The following is a 26,397-nucleotide window of genomic DNA, read 5'->3' as shown; positions in this document are numbered from 1 at the left end:
CAAAACCTTTCCCTGGCTTCCTACGTTTTCCAGGTATTTTGGCATAGAAAACCACTTGTATCTCAACGTTGATAGCTATGTCGGAGAATGAGATGTATTTTGTGAATAAACGTCTAAGTTATGTAAAAAGGCACGAAATTAATTTATAAGACTAATGTGTTATATATTCATCTTTTTACATCTATGTCATGTAAACAATAGATAAATGTAGGTATATGTATTTTTGCTTTTTTATTAACAAGCGATAAATAATTCATATACATATATTTTCGGATTAACCGGCAGGAAGGGAATAGGAAACCTACTGTATAATAAATGTTTATAAAATTTATTCAATAAAATTATATAATCATTAATTAATATATTTTTCTAGAATGATGGAACCAGGTAAAACAAAGTGGATAAAAAACATTACCAGAAAAAATACTCTATTTATTATAATAGATAAATACTTGTATGATTTCTTTCACAGACGCACCCGCAGATATACACGCGACAGGCACTGTGTGAAAATTGAAAATTTCCGGGATGATACTCTTGCCCTACCTATTATGAAATAATAGTATCGATGCAGCACCTCTGTTCTCTCCTCTCTTGTTTGCTGATTTAAACCTAAATGAGTTCAAACATATCGCGTGAATAAAAGAGAATCGTTACGCCTTGTAGTATGAAACCCGCCGAACTCCTGTCAACCGCAACGCGCGAAATTTGAAACAGTTGTAACCCAATTACGAATTACGGCGTGCTCGTAATTCTACGCCAATTCCTCACGGAGAATTAGTATAACTGAAATTGTTTAACGACTATTTACGATACTTGTCTTTTATACCTTTGAGCAAAATTTTGAAGTGTCCGATAAATTACATTCACGGTTCATTAGTCTTTGACGCGCTCTGATCAATCTCGTAATTAGGGTTAATTTGAATTATTTGCCTAGTAGGATTCTCCACTTTCTTCATAGGATTTTGTACAATAAAAATTTGCTTCGTTTCTTCCTTTTCTGTTAATAGTTGACCGACACCCATAATTTTTAAAGTAGGTACTGTTTTTATTAACGTAGCATTAGGAATTGATAAATTTGTATTGCAATCTACTTTTGGAAATATTATAGGGTTTTTCGAGACTGCCAGAGATAATTTTTTCTTCGGTGTAATAGGCACTTCCATGGAAGAGAAGGTCGTCCTTTTTATCGCAGATGCTACTGGAACTGGGTTTGTTATAGTATCAGAATTTACGGATATTATTTTTGGACCAAGTATTATACCATTTCCTGTAAATAACATGAAAAGATAAAATAAAAAATAAAACAAATAGTGAGTAATTATTTTCATATTATTCTATTACCTTTTTGCATCGCCTTTGTAATTGGACAGTCTTTGTGAGCCAATAGAAGCGTTTTTAATTTAGCAACCTCCGTTCGTAGAACTTTGATTTCCATTTTTAGAGCCACGTTGGTCTCATTCACATTGGTAACCGTCCTTTCCAGCTGCTGTATCCACGCTTTTCTTTTAGCTCTTGCCCTCATCGCGCTAGCACGATTACGTTCGAGAATTTCTTTCTTTTTCAATTGATCTTCTACCGTTTTATTTCTATTCTTTTTTGAATTATTTAACTCATCTTTCGAGAAATTGCTATTCGGTTTTAAATTTTGTGAACTTTTCGTTAGTGTTTGTTTTAATTTCTATAATTATACGAAAAATATTATTTTCCAAAAGCGAGATAACTAAAATATTTTATTGAAGTATATCCTAAATATATTAAAATACCATTTTCGCTAAAGATAGTGTAGAAACCGTTGGATTCTTGGACTCTAATCTTGTATTACATTGCAAAAGTGGTTCCGTCTTTATGACAACCGTTTGTTGCTTCAATGACTGCACGTTTGTTGTACCAACAGAATCGCAAACAGGAATTGCTGAGAGTTGCATTAATTTTCCATCTGCCGTTTTTAGTAGTAGTTGTACCTCCTCGCCGTTAATCAATCTTTACAAGAATATATTTTTTATTCATTTGTGCAAGAACATTCAAATTTTGGATGAAAAGAAGATTTAAAAATTACTCACAATTGTGGACTAGGTTGTTCTTGTAAAACTTTCGGCATTATTGGCGTTTGTGTAACTTGATCGATAACATTTTCTGTTAAGGTCACATTTCGTTCGATGGTTAACTTTTCCTTCATTAAGTTCTGTTCATCCGTTTCAGTGAGTTTTACTGTACTGCAAACTTCAGTATGAATGGTAGTTTTTTCTTCTGTGCTCTTTTCAGTGATCGAGATGCTTCCACATTCTTGCACTGAATTTTCTGACAACATTTGACTGCTAGTAGACAGCACGTCGGCTATGTGAGGAAATATGTGCGGTGTATGCAAAGTATCATCCGTAATTCCAGCCTAGAGACATACTTGTAATATGAGATATTGAAATTTATTTTAATTTCATCATTTACCTCTGGTACTGCCAGCGTGCCAGTGTTCCCAGACTCCACTGCCCTCCTAAAAGTTTCTTCGAAAGGATTTACATTTTGTAAATCTTGGAATAGGCCAACTTCCTCACAGTTTCGAATGAAACGTGTTGGCGTTGGTGTTTGATCTGCTGCAAAATGTATAGACATCTCTTATTTACTTGTCTCTATGTTTGAAATATAATTCAATGATTAAACTTATTTCAATTGCAACCTACCAACAAAACTGCCATTCTTGGAACTATTTCCAAGATTTAACATCATATCATGTTTCTTCTTATGAACTGATAACTGGTCCTCGTTTGCAAAACTCTGTAGAATAAGTGGAATATGATTAAATGATATATTCAAGCAATCAGAAATTCTTGTTCTTCTTTTAATACAAGGAAGAATTACAAATTTATAATGAAATATAATCATAAACAAAATGTTTACTACTTTTAACATAAATATATAAATATCTTCATTACCATATTGCAACCGGATGAGGAGCAAGCAAAAATTTTCTCATTGTGTGCCATTATTAATCACTATTTTATGGCAACGGTTCACAGGTGGTACGATATAACAGAAAAATGAAGCCTAGAAGGTTGTGACACGGCACGATTCGCCAGAAGGCACCATTCTTTTGGACACTTTTATATAGATCATACATATTTTTGCTTAGTGTTGGTTCTTTTATACTTTCCAAGTCATTCAGAACCAAATACGTGGAAAAGAACAATACACACAGTTTCCAAAAATGTTTTGACACAACGACTCATATCAGCTGTTTCAACGTTAGATGAACAGTCTTTCATTATAAAAAGATAGAGCGGCAGATGGTAGGTTGCATAATTTGTATCTAGGGACATTTTACTACTTGCTTGCAGAGATGAATAGGGAGGTTGCTAATGGCATGAGAGAAATTCAACTAAAAGTACTCTCCACGTATTACCGTCTCTTGGGTTAAACGGTGGTTTTCGATCAAACTATACACACATTTTTTCTCCGATGATTTTAGTGGAAGTAACATGCGAATACACGAAGAAGTGTGGAAATAGATGTGCGTACTGGGTCTACGGAAAGTAGACGCTTAATGACGATTTGAAAACGAATAACATTTTGATCGCCAGTTTTACAAAAGCAGAGTTGTTTAGCTCCATCAAGCAACGGAATCAAATTCTGATAAAATTACGCAATTACGTAAATTACTATACAGAGAATCATGAACTCATTGTAAAATTGTACGATTATCGTAAATTTGCAAATTGCAGTCAATAAATCAATCTTATTTTGCAAATGAACAAAGCGTTTAATTGTTGAAAATCCTTGCAGCATCCACCATACTCAAACATTATCGTTTTCTCTTTCCATCGCCGTTCGTATCCACTTACACGATAACATATGACTTGTGTACTCTATCTTTGTCTATGATCTTTATATTTCTACGATTACTTTTAAATCATGTTTGATTTCTTTGTGGTTCCAAAGTGAGTCTAGTGTTATTTGTGGTGCATAGGTTGGTGATCTTTTTTAGTTAATTATCATGCTGTGTTGTGGTTATGTATTTACATTTAACAATATTATGAATGAAAAATACAATGTAAAAGAAACGTGTTAAACAAACTGGAAATATTACAATACCAAATATATTAGAATTTTGAACGGAGGTGCTATTTTTTAAATACCGAGGCAATATTCACAATCAGAAAGAAGTTTGAGGTTAAAAAATTTAGAACATAACATTTTTTAAAGCAAATACGATCAAATATTTTTTAACGGAGTAGGGCCTGTATAACCGTTGTGAAGATGCAAGTGTGTAGGAGAATCTCAACATTATTGTTGTCACGTAAGTTTTACTACAATTATTTCCTTCCTAAAATATTTCGTTTTTACTAATTTGCATTATTTTATAGCACATTGTGTGTTTAAGTCGGTACCAGCAGCCGGAGTAAAATCTTGTGCATTACCAACTGACTTTAGTGGTATTTGAAATGATTAATTTGTTATAAAATAGAACAAAAAATATGTGTATACATATTATTAATAAATAATTATCCTTCATAGATGTTGAATTTCCTAGTCGTATGAAGCTCAAAGTTATGCCAAAAGTACCTCAGTATCCACCTCAAATACGCCCTTATAAAACACAAAAAAGATTGAGGCTAATGCGAGGTCCAGAAGAATATCATAATACCCTTTTACACAGACAATATGGCATAATAGTAAACGAATAAACAGTAAAATTGAAAGACTATATATGTGTTTGATTAAACATAAAGATGTGAATTTTTTTCAGGCAACAGGTGGTGGCAGACTGAAACATAACAATTTTGAAATGATCCGTATGACAATTTTGAGAAATGTAGATTACAGTAAAGTATTTGCAATTTGGAGAGTACCTGCTCCTTGGCAACCTATTACTAAGAAGGTAATGGATATGAAATAACATTCGAAGATGCTAATTTTAACTTATACATAATATAGGGCCATGGATTACGGATGGGTGCTGGTAAAGGAAGTATAGATCATTATGCTACTCCAGTAAAAGCAGGACAAGTTATTATAGAAGTTGGAGGAGAGGTTGAATATTTTGAGGTATTGACAAAATTTTATCGTAACCTTTCGACCTGATATCGACCTGTTAATATTTTGACATAGCACGCGATATTACAAATGACCTTTTTAGGTTAAACGCGTTTTAAAAAATATTGCGAAAAGATTACCATGTACTGCTATGGCAGTTAATCAAGAAATTATGGACAAAATGGCAGAGAACAAGGAAAAAATGAAAAAAGAAAATCTAAACCCATGGACTTGGAAATATATCATTCAGAATAATATGCTTGGTTGTCATAAATGGATCTCAAAATATGACAAGCGATGGTTCAACGAGTATGTTTAATTTAAGATCTATATAGCTGTAAATATACACTGCTTAAAACACTCAAATGTCTTTTTAATTTTTGTGTCTTCTCGTGTTTGTTTATCTTTTTTTTTAATCATTATATTATACCCAATCTTTATTAGAGAATAGTACGAATTATATATCAATCAAGTATATATCTATAAATGAGGAACAAATAAAAATCGTAGTATACGAATTATCGTTTTCGTTTCATTCTTTTTCGTCTAATTCTAAGAATCCATTTTCGACGTATAACGCGCCATTACTTACCTTGTGTAACTAGAATTAGTACGTGTATTCGTTAACGATGGATAGGATTGAAGTAGAATTCGAGCAATACCGATGTGTTACAATTACAATATTTTATATATCTTTGATGACGGTTTGGTGGTAACAACAGGTAAATACTACATATTGTACATTGAGTAGGCGATAGTCGTATCTTATTGTTTAATTAGCGTATCGGTTACGCCGATGCCGATGGCGATGGCGACGTCCACCACGACGGCAACCCCAAACGACAGGGCGAAACGCGGCGAAAACAGCGATAACAATAGCAGCAGCAACAACAACAATCTCAATAACAATAACAATAACAGCAACGATGATTATGATCGTGATAGATTAAAGATAATCATTTTCATAATACAATAAATATACATACTAATCGATAAGTACAAAGTGAATGATCTTGGTAACGGATTTTACGATAAATCCGTGCCAGCTAGAAGAACGATAAATAGATATGTGTATAGCGAGAGGATAGTGATTCGCGAGAGCATCGTCGATTATTGCCATCGTCGTCGTGGACGCGGTCGTCATCGCCGTCCTCGTCGTGTTTTGTCGCCGTCGCCGTCGCCGTCATTGCCGTCGACGCCTCGTCAATCGTTTATCTATTTTATCCGCATTTATCACACTTAACGTAGATACAGCGACATCGTGTCTGAGGAATGTGTGTGAATGCAGAGTCAGCATTGCGACGATATTCTATTACAATATATGTATATATATATATTTATATATTTATAATATAATCCTCCCTGATCGGTGGGAACTTATCAAAAATAAAAAAAAGGAGAAAAGAGAGACCGGCAGTTTCGACTTAAACAGGGTGCCCCCTGTGTGAGAATGCTTCCGCCTCTAGGACGTGCGGATTTCGTTTGCGCCAAACAAAGCTCCTGGAGATAGTATCGTATATTATAAAATTCGGCGTTATGAGTTGCATCGTGCTTTAAGCTTCACTTTCACCATTCTGTAATCGCAAAACGATCACGAAAGGCGTTCGAAAATGATCGAACGAACGGATAAAGTTACCAAAAGCGAGCCGAGGAACGTCACACAGTTTCTCTTACGCGAGTTTACATTTTTCTGACTTTTGAACGAGAAAACAAGGAAATGCGTGTATATATATATACAATGTTTTGGCCGTGGCCAGAGCTGGAGGAAATAGTATTCTAAGTAAAAAATAGTAACTGTAAGATCGTTTGTACGTTGATAGTGTTTAACGGCGAATCGGGGGGCGGTTTCGCTTCTTCCTTTTTTTCTTTTTCTTTTTTCTTTTTTCTCTGTAACATCGCGGCAAGCGAAACATTCAACAGCGTTCGTTTCGCGTGAAACAGCTTCGCAAGCTCTCCACTATTTTCTATCGTAAATACTATTTTTTTCCGGCTCTGCGCGGGGGGATTCCTCGTCCTACGGGGATGTTTTCGTCCATTTTTCCTTTCTCGTCTCGTCCGAAGGACGAGATTCCCTGGCATACGTTTAAGTAAGTGTAATTAGCGCGTCTCTCACTCACGGTACTCGATATGATTGATTCGTTTTAACGACTCGCTATCTCGGGAACGAAGAGTCGTCTCTCGATGCTCCTCGAAGGAAAAGGAAAGGATGGCCGCGGGCAGAGCTGCGATAACGACGCCACTTCAACCCGCCAGACGATTCGAGGATACGTTTAAGTCAGGCGAAAGGCAACGTAGATCGCGCTTCGCGTTTATTAGTATTTATTAATTAATGCATTAGTTACGCTATAAGACTAGATTCTCGGCGGGGTATCTTACGTTGTCTGCAGCACCTTTTAACCCTTTGCAGTTATCTTTAAAGGTAAGGACATTCGTTCACGACACGATGTACGAATTAAAAAAAAAAAAAAAAGAAAGACGAAGGAATGTTAGTAGAAATCGAAAGTTAATTAAATAAACGTTATTGACGATCGATTAGGAAATGTAGAGGCCTTAACGAGAATACGATTAATAAAATAATTCTCTTATTTAGTCGACGTAAGATCGCAAAGGGTTAACGTGCGTGGCCCACGTCGACGCGCCTCCACGCTTTTCAACGCCGACTCGAGCGTCTTTTCTCTTTTTTCATTGTGTTCATCGGCATTACATCACTATATCCCACGCTTGACATGCTAACACACAACTTACAGATACATACATACTTAGACACGTAGTCCTTAAATGCCTATATAAGATAGAGCGACCCTTCAGGGATCCGTTGGTTTATAGATCGGATTGCTGCGATTCCTGCGCGCCTTGGCTGTTCGCCTTAAGATTTAATCGTTTCGTTTAACTCGATGATCCTTTACATACAGGCAACCCACGTTAAGGAAAATTGTTTCCTACGTTGTTATCAAGCTATCGAACTTTGACAGTGTTCTCCTATAAAAGACTCGGTAGTCTTCATATAGAATTTATTCGCGATACAAGCGAATAATTGCACGTTCGTTATAAGAATATACATTCGTATAACAGGGGTTAGCTTAGTCAGATATCGACTAAGTTCATTTATTTCTTTTACGTACCAACGAATAGCTGACGAATTCCATCGTATTTTTAAAGGAAAATCATTTCACGAAAATTCTTCCTTTCTTAAGTATCCATTTCTATCGACCTTGATAAGAGTAAAAAATGATTAGTCTCGGACATGGGTTTGCCTGTTGGATGATCTTTGACGATCGCAGGGAAGAATGAGGCGTGCGATTGGATTCGCAAGTGGAAATCAAATCAGTGCGGAAGAACGAAGGCTATAAGGTGTGCGTGTACTTTGCATTTGCATATCTCTCTAATCCATTCATTCATATTCTCTCATACAGATTCATTCCATTCCAGTCTCTCTTTCTCTCTGGGTGTAAACGTGTATTTGTATATGTATAGACGAACATGGACGAGGGACGCGTCTCTACGATGTAACTAACGATGGCACAGATGCGATTACGCTCGCATTCACGCGGGGAAGCACGTGCCTTGACTCGCGACGCGTTTAAAACGAGCACTCGCGATCGGTGGCACGTACGAGGACAATTGCGGAATCCAATCGATGGGTTGAATGGTAATTAAAAGCGATACCGGAGCAGCGTCTCGGGCCGGTGCGAGCTCGTCTAGGAGATTAGCGTTTCCCACTTCGCAGCTCGCAAATCTTCTAATAATCTACACGGCTCGGCTTTCCTTAACTCGTTAAGCAGGTCATTTCTTGGCAATTAATTCTGTTTAACCGTGTTACGCGTGTTTGCATTTATATATAGCGATCTCGTTCTCGCTTCAACAACGCGGAAAGATTCGCAATATTTTCAGAAAAGTTTCAACGAGTGAAACAAGCGAAACACTGACAGCCATTGACGGTCGTAATTAATTAATTGCGCCGTTGGTTTTGCAACGCGGCTCCCCTTTCCGATTGTATCGCGTTAATTAAAGTATTTCTGTTTAGCAATCGAAAAAAAAATGGAACTTATCAGCAAGAATGGACTCATCGTGTTTTTCCCCATGTAATCTTCGAATATAAATGTGACGTAACTTATTTTTAGCAGAAACGATACGACGCATTAAAAGGCAGAATATTTATAAATCGAAAGATCGTTACGTTCCAGAAAATTGAGTCTGCTCGAACTCTCCGGTTAACAAGTTAAGGAGGTTTCAGAATACGTTGTTTCATCGTTGGACGAAACTCTGATTTTTCCATGGTTTTTAGATAAGTCTATATATGCGTGCGCGTATGTGTATGTGTACGTGTGCGCGTGTGTGTATGTGTGGAAAATTACAGGTTAAAGTACGCATGGCAAATAGGTGATTCGCGTGAAGAGAGCGATTCGGTAAGGTCCGTACAAAACGAGGAGGATTAGAATAGACGGGAAACGCCGATAGGTAGAAAGGTGCACGCGGCCCGTGCTCGCGTTTTCGCTCGGCTCCGTCGAGCGATTAGATATGCGAGTTAGTTTGCTCTATGGAGTTTTTGCCATACAAATGTAACTTCGTAATCTGTTACAGTTCATAATTAACATGCGCTAGGTCGCGATATATATATATATATATATATATAATATATATATGTACACAGTCTTACAAAGCAAAATTTACAAACATTATGACGTACGGACGATCGAATAAATATTACGTTTCCCCCGATGTAGATTGGAAAAAGAGTAAATGGCCCTGTGCCCGACGATCGTTCATTCCGATATCGATCTCGGCCCACGACTGGAATTTACGGTCGGGAAGACTCGAGCGCCAGCGAATACTTGGAAATAAAACGGGTAAAATAGCAGAAAAACCTTGAGGGAAAAACATCAGGAGAAGCTTTATCTTTATCGTTAGGAACCGACGATAGATAGAGCACGGATGAACACAAAAGGTATGGAAAGACGACTAAAAAAGACGAGGCATTCGTGCGGTTTGAACGTCGCTATCGAAGCCGAGGATCGATTTCGAGACAAAAGAGTCGGTTTTTGTCCGGCCACTTTTTGGTGAATGCCCTGTCGCGTGGCAGGAACGAGGGAAAGAGGTTTGTTCGATTGGCGTGAGGGAAGGGCTTGAGCGAGAGATCGATAGTGCACGGAGGCGGAAGAGAGGATCGGCGGTCGATTGATCGTCGAGGAGAGAAAAGGAAAAGCTGGTCGAATCGAGCGCGCGATCTACCTACACCACCCCGGCTACCGGCGATCGCATCTTTAAAGCCTCTGCGTGTGTGTATATGTGTGTGTGTGTGTGTATACATATACGAATGTTCGTGTGCTCTCGAGCGTGTATCATTCCTTGCGTACACTGTATTACAAGCAGAAGTCGCGCGTATTGTACGATTCGCGATAATTCGCGTTGGAAATACGCGCGCCTCTTACAGCTTGCACCTGCTTCTCTCGCGTCTATCTTTTTCTCTCTTTGCCCATATGTATCTGTGTATGTATGTCTGTATAACGTGTCTCGTGTCCATGCGTTTGCGCGATACTCTTGATGTGCTGCTAGGAAGCTGACTAGATTATAGCCTAGAATACGAAACGTCCGGAGCGTCGTTCGAACGGCGCGAGCTCGGCCCTTTTGGTTCTCCATTGCGAACGTGCTACGCGGCGAAAGAGGAAGCGGAGAACGCGGCCGAGCTCGTTATCCGGCTATGCCGTTTAGTCTCAACGAGGGTTCCGGGGTTTCGTATCGACCTTGACTACTCGGCCTTCTTCAAGGCCGAACGCCATCACCTAGGCGTTCGACTCTTTCAAGTTGTCGAAGTACTGCATGATCTGATTGTAGTCCATGCCCAGGTTCAGGTCGTCCAACGCCACCGATTCCTCTTGCTCGTGGGACGAAGACGCGGACGACGAAGAAGAGGACGAGGAAGAGGAAGCGGTAGAGGACGGCGACGAGTTAGGCGGTGACGAGGACGATGAGGCCACGGTCGGGCTGGACATGTTCATGGACGAGGCGATCGCGTTCGTCGAGAACGACGAGAACATTGGATTACCGACGATCGTCGCCCTCTTCACTTCTCTGGCTCTCGCGTCCTTCGAATGCCTGTTGTCATCGTGAGTCACTAGCTCCACAAACTCCTCTTCCTCCGCGTCGTTCTCTTTCGGACTACCTACTCTAGCTTTACCGTGTGGCTTGATATGGTGAATCTGCTTGCTGTGCCGCTGATTGTTCCCATGATGAGCGCCCGCGCTGCTACTCGAAGCTCTGTGACGATGTTTCCTAGGTGTTTCCGGTAGTCGTACGATCACCCCTGTGTTTCTGTGTGGTGGTACGGGAGGTTTGTAGTCCTCGTTGCCGTTGTTGTTGGTCGTTGCGCCGACGGGAACAGCTGCAGTCGTTGAAGCCATCGCCGAGGTTACGGGGATTCCGTGCGGCGGTAAGGGTGGTGGGACGTCATCGTTGCTACGTTAAGATAAACCAGTTACTTTATATTTCGAGCGACAGAAAGCATTTAGATTCTAATCCTTCTGCTCTCCTATAAAATAAAATAAAACAATTACTCGTTTCGTGCGGATGCCACGGTGGACGTAGCCATAGATGTCGAAGTAGCGATTGTAGTTCCTGATACCACCGTAGGTGGTTTCGTTACGGGCTTCGTCGCGAAACTGTTTCGTGGCAGTTTGTCCCTCTTGCAATAAGTCGTGGTATCTATCGGCCCTGATCCATTGCTACGCTGTCCCGCCGAAGGTAGCTCGATGTGGTTTGGATTGTCGAAACAAGTTGCCAATTCACTCGCTTCTCCCTCGTTTTCGCCAGCTAAGGGGTTACTAGTCACTCTTACCTGAAACACAAATTGTCGATTTAGTTCGATTCGCTTGTGAAGCTGAAAAAATTAGGGGCTTAAAGATCGTGGCCCGAATAACAGCACAGCGCACGAACGATATAACATCGTTATCTTGCTGTTACTGGCAGCGACTGTGTTATAAATAGTTCACGAGTAGGCGTTCTATTCTGTCTCTTTATTCCCGACCCTACAGGTAATAAGAAGGATCCTTTCCAGGAAGTTTGGTTCTTCTTGTGAATCATCAAAAATATCCGCTCTTATTTATTGTGCCTGCCATATTACGATATTATTTTCATCGACTGTCTGTAAACTCTTGTTACTTTCATTGACTGTCTTACTTATAATCATTAAACTCGTCCAATTATTGGAAAAACGTTGCGAGCTTCGACTTTCCATGTATAACAGCATTTTTCATTTCACGTAGATATCTAATTCCAATTTTTTCAGTAGATTTAATTGATTTGTTTGTTTAATCCAAATATCCCCTTTAATTAAATGCCTGTGTAACGTATGAAATTCAGCCCTCAAACTCGACAGCTTTAGCTGGCAAATAGTATCGACGTGTAAATAATTTAAGATCGTTGTCGCATCGATGCTATGCTATCGAATAAGCGATAGTTGCGAATACGTGCAAGTTGATTCGACGTCGTTCACGCGTTATGATATCGCACAGTGGACGACGACCTTCAGACTCGTCAAAATGTATAGCATTGATACCTGTTGCGGTCCGCAAGCGGCTCTCTCGAGAGTGGCTCTGCCCAGCCAGACCCAATCGTGCGCGTTCGTGGTAGACTCTCTGGGAGGTCTTCTTCCCGATGCCAGCTGGTTGGCGGCTGCTCTGGCCCTGGCTGCTCCTGACAGTACCGGAAGCGCTGACCCGGGTAGCGGAGAATCCGGTGGCTGCAGTTTGAACTTGTTCGCGTAGACCACGCAGGAGATGAGGAAGACGACGATGGCGAAACAGAAGGCTGCCAGAAGGACGTACATTCCGATCTCGAGTGGGCTCACACGGTTTACTCCGTGATGCCGTATCCCAACACCGCCCATTCCTCCTGAAGACATGCCATTAGCTATAGCCGTGCGGTGCTGCCGTGCCTGCACCAAAGGTTCGTGCTCGTGCTTGTGCTCGTGCTCGTGCCCGTTCTCGTCTTTCAGCGGTAGCCCTTTGCACAAAAAACAAAGAGACAGGAAGAGAGAGGAGAAGAGTGAGAAACGAGTACTGGAAGTAGAGAACGAGGCAGCTCCCGGCTAGCTGCGTATCCTCCCGCGCGACCAGCTGCCTGCAGAAAAGCGACATCGATGCTTTGCGTCATGCACGGACAAAGAGAGAGCGTGTCGAAGCTGACAGGTCGAAGAATTCTCGCATATTACTCGTACGCACGCTCACTGGACCCGTCAGTTCGCTAAGCGATACAGGATCGAGCGATGGAGAAGATTCGAAGCGATGGCGAAGTGACGAGCAACGGAGATTCAAACGAAGAAACGGAAGGTGATGGAAAGCGAAAGAAGCTGTTACGCTGTTCGTCCGATAAGTCCGAGCAGTTTATTCTTTTTGGCTATTTGGTCGTTACAATAGTTATCCCTGATCATTTATCTAGAAATCAAAATACTTATTATTCGCTGATCTTCTCCTCTCAGGTACTAGCTCTGATCTAAATTTCATAAGACTCGTCGTTTCGGTTGTTTTAATCACGCGACACGGACTTATTGGACGACCAATAATAAAACAAACGACACGATTTACGCTAAGTTTCGAGATTGGCGGAGATAGAAATGGATGGAAGTTAGAGGACGTGAAGCGCTACCAAAATATACAGTGGCATTCATCGAAAAGAAAAAGAGTGCGAGAGCGTGCGACGAAGGAGAACTGGATCTATTTACCGATGAGAATGTCGTGCAAATCAGGTGCCATCTCTCCCCTGCTGGTCTTCCTTTCTCTGTGATGATGAGAGCCAACCGTTCCACCTCCGTCATTCTGTACGAACTCGGGTCGATTGGGAAGATCGCTCGAGGCAAAGTCCACCTCAACGTTGGCGGAAGCGCTGGCAAGGGCTGCCGCGGTCGCTCTTTGAGATCCTTTTCCAGACCTCCTGCCGGTTAGACGACAGGCGTCGGCCAATTGAAGACTGACTCGTAACAAATCGCCTCTCCCTTCGCCGACCGCAATCACTCGAGGATGATGAGAAGCGACCATCGGAGCGAATGCCACCACTTCCGGGTCTAGACTCTCCACTAACAAGTGGTAGTCGTTCACAGCGATTTCTCTCAACGGTGTTCTCGTACCGTCAGAAAATTCCACGTCTATATCCAGCAGTCCCTCCTATGTTCGATGCAGAAATGCGAAAGATTATAATCCGATTGCCGCGTAAAAATATCCGTAGCAAGCTTTGTTTTCAAATAAATGCAAGAAAATATTCAAATCACAAATGTTACTTCTAATATTTAGCGAACGAAATAGATCTGCGGTTTCGTTAATCGTATCAACGAAAAGATGTATCTGCATAGAAATCCCTAACGAGGAAAATAACGAATTTTCTTATTGAAATTCGATCGTTTCTTCCTCGCAGCTAGATCTCTTACTCGATAGATATTTTACGCTAACAAGAGAAACATGTACCTCACCTGATACTGAGCAGTCAGCTTCCTCGTCACCGACGTCTCCGCGACATATCCATTTTCTATAGCAGTGTCCGGACTAATAGTGAGTTGTAATCCAGACACCACTCTGACTGACAACCTGGTGACCGCCACACGGTCGTTAACCACTCGCACTTCCTTCGCGCCGATTACTTTGCTCGTAATCGGCGAAAGAACCTGCACCTCCGTTCTACCCACTCCACGACCTTGAACGATTCTCCCTTGTAACAGGTCAGCGATCCTGGGATCAGAAACTCGAAGCATTCCGTTCACCAGATCTGTCACTCGTAGCCAGGTACGACGATTCACGAAGTAAGAGACTCTTCCTGAATCGTGGTCGGTGGCCAGGAATCTCGCGTGTACTTCGATAGGACTCTGCTGGAATCGTAGTCTGCAATTGGTAGAAGATCCCCTATCTATAGAATTGATCGTATCCCATCCGTTATCGGTTCCTCGAAATCTTTCCTCCTGCTCGTCTTCTTCCAAAATCACATCCGCGTCTTCGATGTCCATCGAAGTGTCCTCCAACTCCGCGGCGCTCCTCTTTTTGGTTTTCGTGCTGGATTCGTTGGAACGTGAATTGGTGGAGTTCAGACTACGCTTGCTTTTCGCCCCTACAGCGTGTTCTTCGGGAACTTTCCAGCCTTTAATCTGACTTAATCTGGTGTCCGCCACGGTCATCTCCAAAGGGAATTCCGGCATCCAAACAGTGAATTTAGCCAGCCCTGTGTAAGTGCCGTACTTAACGAGAACTGACGCGTTGCTGGAGCCACGTATCTCCGTGCCGTCCACGTACACGCTGCTACAAGAAGATGATACCTGTAACACAACACGTAACACCTTGTCAGAAACGATTCTTCTCGTAAAGCTGGAAACGGAAAGTCGCGTACCTTAAGCACACTCTCGTCCTCCGAGTGACAGGAGGATTGCAGCGTAACGTCGGCGACGGTTCCGGCCTGGCTTACGATGAAGACCTTCATCCCCTGGGACACTTGGCGACCCGTCAACACCGCGGTGTTCATCACCTCCCAGTTCTACGACGAAAATGAACTCGATTAAAGCGTCGCCTTTGCCTCTATGACTCCTCGGGGATCTTGTTAAAGCGTTCTCCAACTGCATTTAGGAAAGTCGCTCGGTCGTATTAGCGAACGGCGATCGTCCCTTGTTCGTTGGAAGCTTTTGTTTGCTCCCGAGCGGGGCTGTCAGAAAAGTTTCGCGGATGGTCGCGGTCTGCAGTCGAGGGAAAAGCTTTTAAAGGGTCTCCTCGATGGCCTAGACGAGTCCGTCAGCGTTGCTCCACCATTTCATATGTATACACGCGCCTGTATCACAGGTATACACGCACACGCGCACGCACACGTACACAGAGGTGTAGTCCGTATCGTTATGGAAGTTATTCTACGTGTTGGCTGTACATCATATTCCTTGGCGGTGTGTGTACTTTAGAACGGCCATTCAGTGGGAAAGGGGACGGCAGGACGAGAGACGAGAGCAGCCTGGTGCACGAGAAGCCATTTCCAAGTTGGCTTCCGTACAGTCTGCCCTTTGGAAGGAACATCAAACGACTCGGATATTGCAGCGAGGGAATTTAAATCTCTGACCCCGAGCGGCTCTCTATCCGTCCACCTACACCCGCTTGTCTTCGGTTCTACGTGTGCGTTCATGCCACCTACATACATATATATATGTATATATATATATATACGTATATATATCTTTGAACCCGCGCCCCTGGTTGGCATCGATAAGCTCGATCTTAGGCGAGCGCAAAAAACCTGCCATTGAGTGCATTCCGAATAGCACAGGCTCATCGGACTTTCTCTTCTAAAGTGTTCCCTCCGGTCATCGATATTCTTTCGATTCACGCGACTTCGAATCGAGACTTGGAAGCGTATGGGCGCTTTTCCTGCTTGCACGAATCCTCCATTTAACGTAGGAGAATTTTCTCGCTGGAAAATTCGTCCGGATAACACCCACGGGATTTATTTTCGTCCTTCGCATCGGCGAGTTTGCTACGGTCGTTCGAGATAGGGTGAGAGTGCCAGTTACGGTATTTTAGCGATCGTCTCGATAACAAAAGCATTTGGGCGATCGAATTCCAGCAGAGCCGCCCCTTTTGTTCCAGCCAAAATCTCATTGAACCGTCGTCATGGAAGCTGCTTTTAGAAATCCGTGACCGCACGTGGAAGCAGGAACTGCGTTTAAAACAAACATCGAGCGCAACGCAGCTATCCGGTCACGGAGAGCCAAAGTTCCAAGGAACTCCGCCAACTCTGCGTAACCTCTTCTCTACCAAGTCGAGTAGTTAGTCGGCTTCGAACTACCGAACTTTATCAGGAATCTCTGATCTACTTAGCTTCGTTCTGCTGTTCGGCCGTGTACAAGATTTAGTTATGCATTATCAAGGTACTGCACCGCGTCAAAGGGCACGAGTCGTCCGAAGCGAGCTACTATTCCTGGATAACCAGGCTGCATTTCTTATCCTCGTGGCCTAAATATTTATACGCCCGGCCCGGCTGCCGTACCGTCGTCGGCCTTCCGCCAAAATATTTTCTTTTCGTTGATTAAACGAGCGTGGAGATTCGCGTTTGGCCAGCTACGCGAAAAGCAGCCGCGGCATAGATGCTGCATAGAGTTAAGCCGGACCGGCAGAGCTTTGCCGAGTGCGAACAGACGACGAGGGTGTCTCTTTTAATTAAAAACTTCCCCTCCTTCCGCCTGGCGGAGGCAACGAGCAATTAGAGTACGGATAATCAAGAAGCTTCCGACAACTTGCCCCTTCTGCCAGCCTTTCAAAGGAATATGTAAGCGAATTAACGAACTAATTAATCAATTAGGCAGCTCGTGCACGAATCTCCTGCTGATTGTCGTGTACACAGCGCACATCCACCCCCCGCCTTCTAACCCCCTTTTAGAAACTGACCGATTTCACGTCGTTTAATTCGCGAGTTGCGGATCGATGCCGAAACGCGGCGAAGTTAAAGCAACTAACACCGAAATCAATTAACCTCGGTACGCCAAGCTTCCAAAATCTCGGTCGAAGAACCGAGAATAAATCGAATAAATTTCTCCGAATGACGTATCACCAGGAGGCCGGTGATAAAAACCAGTCGGGGACACGGACGTGCCCTGTTTTATCTCGAGGAAAAACTACATCGCTAAACCTTTTGGCCGGAGAGCTGCGAGTTAATGGCGGTGTCTTTTTGCCAAGAGGAAATCTACCCGCGTGCCATTATTAGTTTATCAACGACATAGTCTCAGACTATATCACGACAATACCCAGATACTAACTTCGAGACGTTCTCTCGGCGCAAGAAACTAAATTTCGCGACTGTCGTTTCGTTCTCTTTGTCACCCGGCGAAATACGTGCTGTGTTAGAAAAGTAACGAGACTGATGTCATTTCTTGCGACTTATTGTTCGCAACGGCATCGAAACCTTACTTCGCCGCCGGAGTCGCACATTTATACCGTTGCTTTTATATCAGCTACAATTCCGTAGCTACAGCACGTATGCTTTTACGATGATTTGTGTAAACGCGTGCGTTAGGTAGAGAAAATGGAACAACCACGTGTTAAACATCGTTGTGCTCCAAAATTCTGTGCCGAAACGAATAAAAAAAATGACGAATAGGTACATGGGGAAAAAAAGGTAAAAATATAGAATAACGTTTTTCATTTTCTACGGAACAGAGTTTCAACACGTTCGGTTAACATTGCTCGATAAATTATCAAATTCCATTTTCTCGCAAATTATCTTATTCCAGATTTCTGATTTACTTTTTTCACGACAGATCGCTCTCTTCTCGATTCTACTATAATTACTAGAAGATTACGCTACATAAGTAAAGTACATTATTATTTCTTGCAAAGTTCTGTAACCGAAGTCGTATTTTCCACCCTCTAACGCCTTCCGTTTTTACAAAAAAAAAAAAAGAAAAAGAACGGATCACGAGGACATATGCCACGTACAGGTCCGTATCGATCGGCACTTTTGCCGGCGGTTATCGGCCAACTTAGCGGATTCTTTTTCAAGAGATCTCGAGAATGGCGGCGGATACGTCGAAGGACAGAAAACGAGGGTTGGCTGGTCTAAAAATCGTGCCGGTTCGACGAGTACCGATATTGGTTCGCGTAGGAGACTAGTACTCGCCCCATTCTCCTCCCTCTTTTTTCTCTCTCTCCATCTGGTTGATTCTTTTATTTCTTAACCGGTGCGAATTCGTGGAATTCCATCGTAGTTTCCGCTGTGGAATTCCGGGTGCACGTTCCAGGCACAGTTGGCGGGAATGAAAATCGTCGGGCACGTATTCGATGGTGTCCCCCGACAGGAATTGCACCAGGAAGCTCTCTTTATCGCCACCGTTTCTCCAACCTCTGACCGCGCGTATCGGATCGCAAACACAAACACCCAACGTTCTTGTGACCAATCGAATTTTACGAACAACAAAGCGGCAACGAGGTTCGTCGTCGAGATTTTGTTAGAGAATACACGCGACGCTGAATAATCTTCGTGGCGTAGCTAACCAGGCTTCAGGGATATGCACGCACCATTGCGGTGATTCAGGATTCCCCGGCTTACAGTCTCATCCCCCTCGAGGAAGACAAGGTTTTTATCTCGACGAGCTTAAGCAGCTAATATAAGGTTACCGTGGATGGAAACGATATAGAGTGGCCGTAAAATCAGGGGAAAATTAAAATTTATACTTCCGAGTGGCGAAACGTGTTATTTGAGAGATTATTGGACAGCCATAGTGACTGAGTACCATTCGAGACTGTTGTGCCAAGTTGAAACTGTCCTTGTACTACTTTCCAAAAGAATACAGAGGCCTGAGAAACACAAGCGTAAAAATCTGTAGAAACATCTTGAAATTTCGATGAATTTTATTCATTGAATTCGAATTTAGGTGATCTGACGCGATAACGATTCGCCGATTAACTAGGTCCAAGCGCATTAAAATTCGTATTCGTGTAATTAGAAAAGAAAATGAAACGTACAGCTTGGCGAAAAGGCACCTGATTGAAAAATAAAGGTACGCGTGCATACATTCTGTAGCTATTGCATGTTCGTAGAGAAACTTACGATTGCAAGTACGAGTACGTTGATGGAAATGTCTTCTTAGATCTTTAATTTAGAACGACGTTGTATCGTTCCTACCTAGCATAGAACAGAGAATACGTAGAAACGTATCTCGGTCAAAGTCGAGTAATCTTCATTATCTCGACGTTATCGTAAAGAAAACGCTAGAAAGGCAAACTTTGCGCACGTGAGAGAGCTCACCTTGGATATAGGCAGCACGGCCTGAATGTCGTCTTTCTGTATTTCGAGGCGAACCTGTAGCTTTCGCCTCTCCGCGTGATGATGATGATGGTGTTGCATTTGTCTCTGCTGTAGTCGTTGTTGATCCATCCCATTTAGCTGAGAGCCGTTGTCGAAAGCGTAGCGTACGCTCCACACGATTCGACCACCGTCCCAATTCCCTTCCACCCCCTCCTCGCTCGCCTCCAGAAGCATCGTCAGGATCTCCTCTGCCGATCTGCAAATGACAAAGATGCGTTCCCAGTGACAGGATCCCGATTGTTTCCCGACAGTAATTCTAGCCGCCCGATGCCAGTCAGATTCATCGCCAGCCGTTTATATCCGAAACGCCCCAATTCCTCGCGTAACGCCAACGTCCACGGAGTGTCGAGCGTATTTGGAGAAGGGCTGAACTATTTACAGAACCGATTTCTTTGACGCAGCCATGGCAGATAGAGTTTTTCATGAAAGTGCCGCGAGCCGGGATACCGATCTACTTCCCTTTGAAGTTCGTCTGTCGGTCAATGATTTTGTTTAGTCACCTTGGCGATTCCCTTGATATTCTAGAATTTTATTTTTAGACTCGTCTATCGCATCTGTGATATTACACGATGGTGTTTTTTTTTGAACGTTGCTCACTAATCTACCCCTTTGCATTCGGAAACTTCCGGCTGATCGTCTACACACGTTTCTTACAAAATAACGAAAACCAAAATTATATTCACTCGCTTACTTCCGAATGCGACATCGTCATTATCGCTACTGTACTGTTTCTCTCCGCATCGATTACTTGCTTTCTCGTAACATAGTTTTTGCAATATCCGCATAAACGTTTAAATCTAACTCACCGCCGCTTATATCGCAACTCTCGCTTGTTTTCATTTTTCCACTGTTTTACAAACTGAATAAACGAGAGAGGAAAATTGCATCCGATACGTGTGGTTCGATTGTCGAATACGGTCTGTCCTCAGGTTCGCAAGTATTCTTCTTACAATGCTACAATAATCAGCTCGTGTATGTTTCCGCGATAGCGAAGTATCGTTACATCATAGAAATTACGTTACATCACGAAACAGAAACAATTTCTGAGAAGAGAAACGCTCTATATCGTCGCCGTGTCACAGCACCGACATCACTGCGAAGACTTTCGTACTACCAGCTAACATACTCTTACGTATACCTGAGTATACATTTCATTTCTATATTTGTTTTTTTCGTGCAACGTGAAACGAGACTTTGGAGGGAAGGTATATTTCATAAAAATGTTTGGCTCGTGTAATTTCCTGCTACATAATCGTCAGTAATCTCGTCGTGTTCCCTCAGAGGAGAAATCCGAGTTGTTTGCTAGATTTACGATGTCCCCTCGCGAGGCATATTGCAGCGCAAAGGTTTAGGGAACCATCAAACACGATGATATTTTATATAAATTGATATTTTCCACTGCTGTTATCCATCTTCTAGATACTTCAATATAAATCTGTCATTTTTTTCATCGCGCGTGCCTCGCCGTATCACACACAAAACGTATGATACGGTAATAATTTAATTTGTAATAATAAATATAAAAGACAAGTAAAAAATAAATAGACTAAAATTTGTTGGAATCGCAACGACCAAGTAAAATTTGTTAGAATTCTCGATAGATAAATTTTCCAGTTAGTTGTCCTGATACTTATGGCCGGCGGGGTGTGCGATAGACTCAACGTAGCGGCAAACTCAAACACCCGTGAGGTAACTAACGAATAAGACTTGCCAAAACTAGACAGAAGAAGAACCAAGCGTAAAACGTGGAAGTTCATCCACAGTGAAACAGTCCTGACTAGAGAAGCGGACGTGGGTAAGTTGTTACGTTAAAGCGTCCTCGTAGCCGGTATTTCTCAAGCTCCGTGGAACTAACGAGGATTTCGCCGAACAATCAGCGAGACGAGTAACTCGCGTCGAGGGTATTTCTAGTTACAAGTCGTTGGTGTTACGTAACGCGAGGCGCAACACGGTTGTGTTACAAAGTCGGCGGCGTTTCACGATTCCGTCGAACACGCGTTAACGACCCATCCGTCTGCGTTTGACCGTGAACAAGGATCACCATGGAACAGACGGTTATTACCGAAGGATTTACGACTCGGAACAAGCGTGCTTCCCATCAGTTTTCACAAATTGAAGAGAAGAACGGTCTATCTTGAGATGCCTCGAAGTTTACGGGCTACGAAATCACAAAGAGATTTGTCTTGATGAGAATTCCAATACTCGAGAGCGCAAAATAATATTCTACGCTCGATGTAAGCTACACTGGTTCACGAACATATTTGAAAAACCATAGAGAACGTTTATGCCCATATTGTACGCGTTATGTGAAACATTTTGAAATTTCATTAGCGTGTGCAACGAGACACGACCGTCACGATTATGTTGGTAAAATATGGAACGAATCTGAAAATGTATATGGAAATTGCGAGATATTTATTATAAACATATGTTTGGCGAGAAATTAGTATACTGTGCATTTAAACGTATAACAAATGTTAAATATAGTGCCACTGAATATCATGGTTTATTAATATAGTGGATAATTTAATGTTTGAATGTTTTCGTAATCTCTGTGAAATATACAGGGTGGTTGGTAATTGGTGGTACAAGCGGAAAGGGGTGATTCTACGCGAAAAAAGAAGTCGAAAATATAGAATAACAATTTTTTTTTAATTTTTCCATCGACACAACGATCTACAGTGAGATCCACTATAACGAGACGTGATAAAGTGCACGCGTACCGAGCGAAAATTCAAAGTCGATTTCCTCGAAAACAAAGCCTCGAACGAAAAATTTTTATTCTATATTTTCGACTTCTCTTTTCGCGCAGAATCACCCCCCTTTCCGCTTGTACCACCAGTTACCAACCACCCTGTATATTCGCGCTAAATGTAAATATCTTCAAACTTTACCCACGTGGGTGTTGACTAATGATAAATTTTAGATTCCACTATATCGTTCCACTTTTTGTACATTATTCGCCTATCTATTTCAATTATCGTCCTAAGGAATAGTATAGTTTCTGATCCTTTTCATTCACTTTCCTCGTTTATGAGAAAAATCTTGGCGTCTTCTACTCCGTCGTTTTGTTTCGATTCGAGAGCAATTCCGGATGGCATGGCGCGATAGAGACAAGCAAAAACAAACGGAGCGAAAGATTAGGAGATTTATCGGTGTCTCGTAGAAGAAAGAATGGGATTTAGAACGGTGGAAGGCGAAAACAACGCGAACACGATTGGATTTGAAAATGAAACGCAATGTAAGAAAATTAGCAGAAAAGCTGATGCACGAAAGAAGAGTGGAGATGGAGTTTGATTCTTGGTAACGATAGCAAGGTTTCTATATACGTTTTATCGAGAGCATAGGTCTCGATGTTGCGTGTTTAGCGTTTTCACGACCGATGATCCAATATCATAGTACTAAACTGTTGATTCCAATGAAGCCGCGAATACGTAGAAGCAGTACAGGGGCAAAGGGGAGGAAATTAAATCGGAGCATCGCAGGGTTAGATGCGATAACATCATCTAATATACAGTGATACTCACTACTTTTACTTTTTGCCCAAACTACGCCGAAACGAACGCTTCGCGCCTCGATTCTCGACCGCGATAAAATCTTTCTCCGACTCTCGCCAAACACGGTCTCACCTCGTTCTCTTGCCTTTCCACCGTTCCTTTATGGTGTCATTTGCATATTTCCAAACCCTATTACCTTTCGAGATTAACCTGCTCGAACAGATGCTGGTAGGTTCGTTTCGCGCTACGGAGAAATAGTTTGAAACGCGAGGAGCAAAGATGATTCTTCCATCGATACGTATCGATGCGTTAGCTTTTTCAACAGCTTCTAACAGGTATCTCTATAACTTCGTGCACTGGAGAAAGTGTTCGGATACGAAAGCAAACGCGTCTACGCTGCCACATCCATACATTTGATTTTACATATTTTGTAGAGAAAATTATCTCCTAGAACGGCTGCTATATTTTTAGTCTCGCGCGTGCGAACAATTTTTCGTGCGGAATGCGAAGATGTTGGACGCGTCACGATACGTTTGTTCGACGAGCAAAGATAGCTTCCGCACGATGTCGATACGTGAGTTTTTTTTTTATAGTTCATATTTGTTTAATTCATACACGGAATAAGGTTCCATGTACAAGAGGTTAACGCAACACGTATAAAAATATCGAAGCGTATAAAAAGATACGTTACGTAAGTTTACAAGAAGCTTGTTACTCGAAATAACGCGAACGTGTGTACGTGCAGAAATGAGAAAAACAAAGGCGAACGACTGTCTGGAGAAGCGATCAAATTTACTACGACTTGGAATTACGTTTGCGAGAAATATTGGGTCGCAGCTGTATCGCGATACTGAAATAATCCAATAACGGATTAATCTCGGCCGGTCCAGTGATCTATCAGCTTCCCATGAGTACCACTGCTCTTCCGATACGTCGCTTCTTCTTTCTATCTCGAGCTTATCAGGCGTCCGTTAGTGCCGCTATATAAGACCGCGAGCAGACGAGCCGCCAAGTTCGATATCGCGGATTCAGCCGGTGAATTATCTTCGCGAGTACGACATGCGTTCCAGTGCATTAATAATCGTCGCTCTGTCCGCTGTGGTGGCCTCGATGATCTACATCGAAGCGTATCCACTGGCCGAACAGAGCCCGCTTGGGCCAGAGGGAAATACAGCCACCGTGAAGCCATCTACGGACTCGTCCAGCCAAGAATCCAGCAGCAGCAGCGACGAAGAGAAAACCAGGAACGTGAACGGAAAGGCCAAGAGAGAAGCGATCGACGTGGCTGAGATGTTGATCGAGGGAGAAAAAGAAGTTTCTGTAAGGCTGGAACGATCGACCAAGAAGAAAAACGACGACGACGACGATAGTAGCAGCAGCAGTAGCAGCAGCAGCAGTAGCAGCAGCAGCAGCAGCTCTTCCAGCGACAGCGAAGACGATAAGAAGAAGTCGAAAAAGAAATACGGCTGCGACGACAGCGACGATAGCGACGACGATGATTGCAAGAAGAAGAAAAAGTCGAGGAGGAAGAACTGCGACGACAGTGACGATAGCGACGATAGTGACGACGATGATTGCAAGAAGAAGAAAAAATTGAGGAGGAAGAACTGCGACAACGGTGACGACAGCGACGATAGTGACGACGATGATTGCAAGAGGAACAAGAAATCGAAGAAGAAGGACGACGACAGTGACGACAGCGACGACAGCGACGATAGTGACGACGATGATTGCAAGAGGAACAAGAAATCGAAGAAGAAGGACGACGACAGCGACGATAACGGCGACAACGACGGTGACGATAGCGGGTGCACCAGGAGGAAATACAAGAGGGAAGTTGATGGACAGGACAATGATACGGTGAGCAAATCCTCTTCCGAGGAGAAGAACAAACCGTAGTCTTTACAGCTTGCTGAACCTCTCTAAGAATCCATGTAGAGGTTCCTTCAACGTAGAAGCCGATTTTCGCACATCCTTGGAGACACGGAGAAAAGGAGGAAGAATCGGAGAAGAGACACGTAGACAGCGAATGTCATTACGTTTACGAGGAAAAGGAACGTCGTAGATCGCGATATTCCGTTTATTGCATATTGTTCAGCAGATTTTACGACGTAACAATTGTTTAGATAGGCATATGTAGATAAAGTTCGTCGTATTATCGTTCTTAATATCGTTCGTAAATGTTTTATTAATGTGAGCGTCATTTTGATTCGCACATCGATACGCGCTTGTACATTTCTACGGTATTTCTCTTCTTGGAATATTCCCGCAATAAAACGAAAGTACACGTGTCTCTCGATTAATTTTCATTTCTCACCCAGTCCTTACAGCGGTTTACGAAGGTATTCGATCGCTTCCTGTAGAAAACTTTTACGTTTGGATATACTTTGCCCAGTCATCGTAGATCGCTCGTCCCATCTTCGTGATAGAATACAGCGCGAATGAAGATGACGAAAAGCAAAAATAGCGACGTACTTACGCGCTTGGTAATCGCGAAGCATTCTCCTTTCGCCTGGCAGTGAACGTAGCGATCGTGTTCTTCGCGTTGATCTTGCTGTCGACGATCCAGTCGGGATTACTGGACGAGGCGTCCAAGATTTTCACGCCAGATTTCACCCTGGCCCTGTAACATTCATCGAAATCTCTATCAACGGCGATATTAAACGATATTAAACGCTGAATAATTTCGTTTATTTTGCGCCGTCTGTTCGAGAATCAAAGAGAATACGTTATTCAGAAAGCAGGAAGAAATCCGATTGGTCGGAGCGAAATTCCATCGAAATTCGCGACGTGGCCAAACAGTCGCTTGAAAATGCCATGTAAACGGAAAAACGACAGAGTAAACGAGAGCGTTTTCCGGTCGTTCCATCGAAACCGCGAGGAAAAAGGAGAGAAGAGGCAATTAAAAAATCAGCATCGAGGCTGTAGGGAGGCGGGAGAGAAGGAAAAATAGACGACGGAAGGCGAAGGAAAAAGGAAACGTCGGAACGCGGAAAATACGGTACTTCGGACGAGTTCAAGGGTGAAATAATTCTCGTGGAGCTACTTTTTCCAATAACCA

At 42.6% G+C, this 26,397-nt stretch overlaps 3 protein-coding genes across 6 annotated transcripts in view; 1 reads left to right on the top strand and 2 right to left on the bottom strand.

Moving 5' to 3' along the window:
- Positions 1-349: 349 nt before the first annotated feature.
- Positions 350-3,314, bottom strand: LOC117216530 (cyclic AMP-dependent transcription factor ATF-2). 2 transcript variants are annotated; one of them, XM_033463288.1, is made up of 7 exons: positions 2,931-3,314; positions 2,679-2,772; positions 2,446-2,591; positions 2,064-2,389; positions 1,767-1,983; positions 1,345-1,681; positions 350-1,270 (listed from the first exon to the last, which is right to left on the bottom strand). In XM_033463288.1, the coding sequence occupies exons 1-7, from the start codon at positions 2,979-2,981 to the stop codon at positions 867-869; spliced, it is 1,575 nt and encodes a 524-aa protein (XP_033319179.1). In that variant the 5' UTR covers positions 2,982-3,314; the 3' UTR covers positions 350-866. The 2 variants fall into 2 exon arrangements, with proteins under 2 accessions (XP_033319179.1, XP_033319180.1); XM_033463289.1 differs by having other exon boundaries at positions 2,446-2,588.
- A 937-nt stretch (positions 3,315-4,251) lies between these two features.
- LOC117216531 (39S ribosomal protein L16, mitochondrial) lies at positions 4,252-5,546 on the top strand. Its single transcript, XM_033463290.1, has 6 exons — positions 4,252-4,291; positions 4,359-4,427; positions 4,510-4,667; positions 4,742-4,873; positions 4,930-5,040; positions 5,132-5,546. Exons 1-6 carry the CDS (start codon positions 4,252-4,254, stop codon positions 5,345-5,347), a joined length of 726 nt encoding a protein of 241 aa, XP_033319181.1. The 3' UTR covers positions 5,348-5,546.
- A 147-nt stretch (positions 5,547-5,693) lies between these two features.
- Positions 5,694-26,397, bottom strand: part of LOC117216528 (transmembrane protein 132C) — an 80,646-nt gene continuing 59,942 nt past the window's right edge. The window contains exons 3-11 of one of the 3 annotated variants that reach the window (XM_033463287.1): positions 25,816-25,959; positions 19,780-20,035; positions 15,391-15,534; positions 14,486-15,319; positions 13,745-14,183; positions 12,581-13,026; positions 11,580-11,860; positions 11,193-11,481; positions 10,930-11,121 (exon numbers count right to left, since the gene is read on the bottom strand). In XM_033463287.1, the coding sequence (XP_033319178.1) occupies positions 11,068-11,121; positions 11,193-11,481; positions 11,580-11,860; positions 12,581-13,026; positions 13,745-14,183; positions 14,486-15,319; positions 15,391-15,534; positions 19,780-20,035; positions 25,816-25,959 (2,887 nt within the window). In that variant the 3' untranslated portion in view covers positions 10,930-11,067. Of the gene's footprint in view, positions 11,482-11,579; positions 11,861-12,580; positions 13,027-13,744; positions 14,184-14,485; positions 15,320-15,390; positions 15,535-19,779; positions 20,036-25,815; positions 25,960-26,397 lie in introns of all 3 variants that reach the window. The other 2 variants (XM_033463285.1, XM_033463286.1) reach the window with 2 other exon arrangements.

This window comes from Bombus bifarius, unplaced genomic scaffold (genome assembly GCF_011952205.1).
Source record: "Bombus bifarius isolate JDL3187 unplaced genomic scaffold, Bbif_JDL3187 scf7180000010271, whole genome shotgun sequence".
NCBI classification, from domain to species: domain Eukaryota; kingdom Metazoa; phylum Arthropoda; class Insecta; order Hymenoptera; family Apidae; genus Bombus; species Bombus bifarius.
The sequence above is the reverse complement of the archived record's forward strand: the minus strand, read 5'-3'. Positions and strand labels throughout refer to the sequence as shown.

Excerpts from the sequence above, each read along its gene's own strand:
- LOC117216530 (XM_033463288.1), bottom strand. The coding sequence starts at position 2,981 with ATGGCACACAATGAGAAAATTTTTGCTTGCTCCTCATCCGGTTGCAAT. Across the intron at positions 2,390-2,445 it reads GCACGCTGGCAGTACCAGAG|GCTGGAATTACGGATGATAC; the intron begins GTAAATGATGAA and ends GTATGTCTCTAG. Across the intron at positions 1,984-2,063 it reads GAACAACCTAGTCCACAATT|ATTGATTAACGGCGAGGAGG; the intron begins GTGAGTAATTTT and ends ATTCTTGTAAAG.
- LOC117216531 (XM_033463290.1), top strand. The coding sequence starts at position 4,252 with ATGCAAGTGTGTAGGAGAATCTCAACATTATTGTTGTCAC. Across the intron at positions 4,292-4,358 it reads CTCAACATTATTGTTGTCAC|CACATTGTGTGTTTAAGTCG; the intron begins GTAAGTTTTACT and ends ATTATTTTATAG. Across the intron at positions 4,668-4,741 it reads ACAGACAATATGGCATAATA|GCAACAGGTGGTGGCAGACT; the intron begins GTAAACGAATAA and ends AATTTTTTTCAG.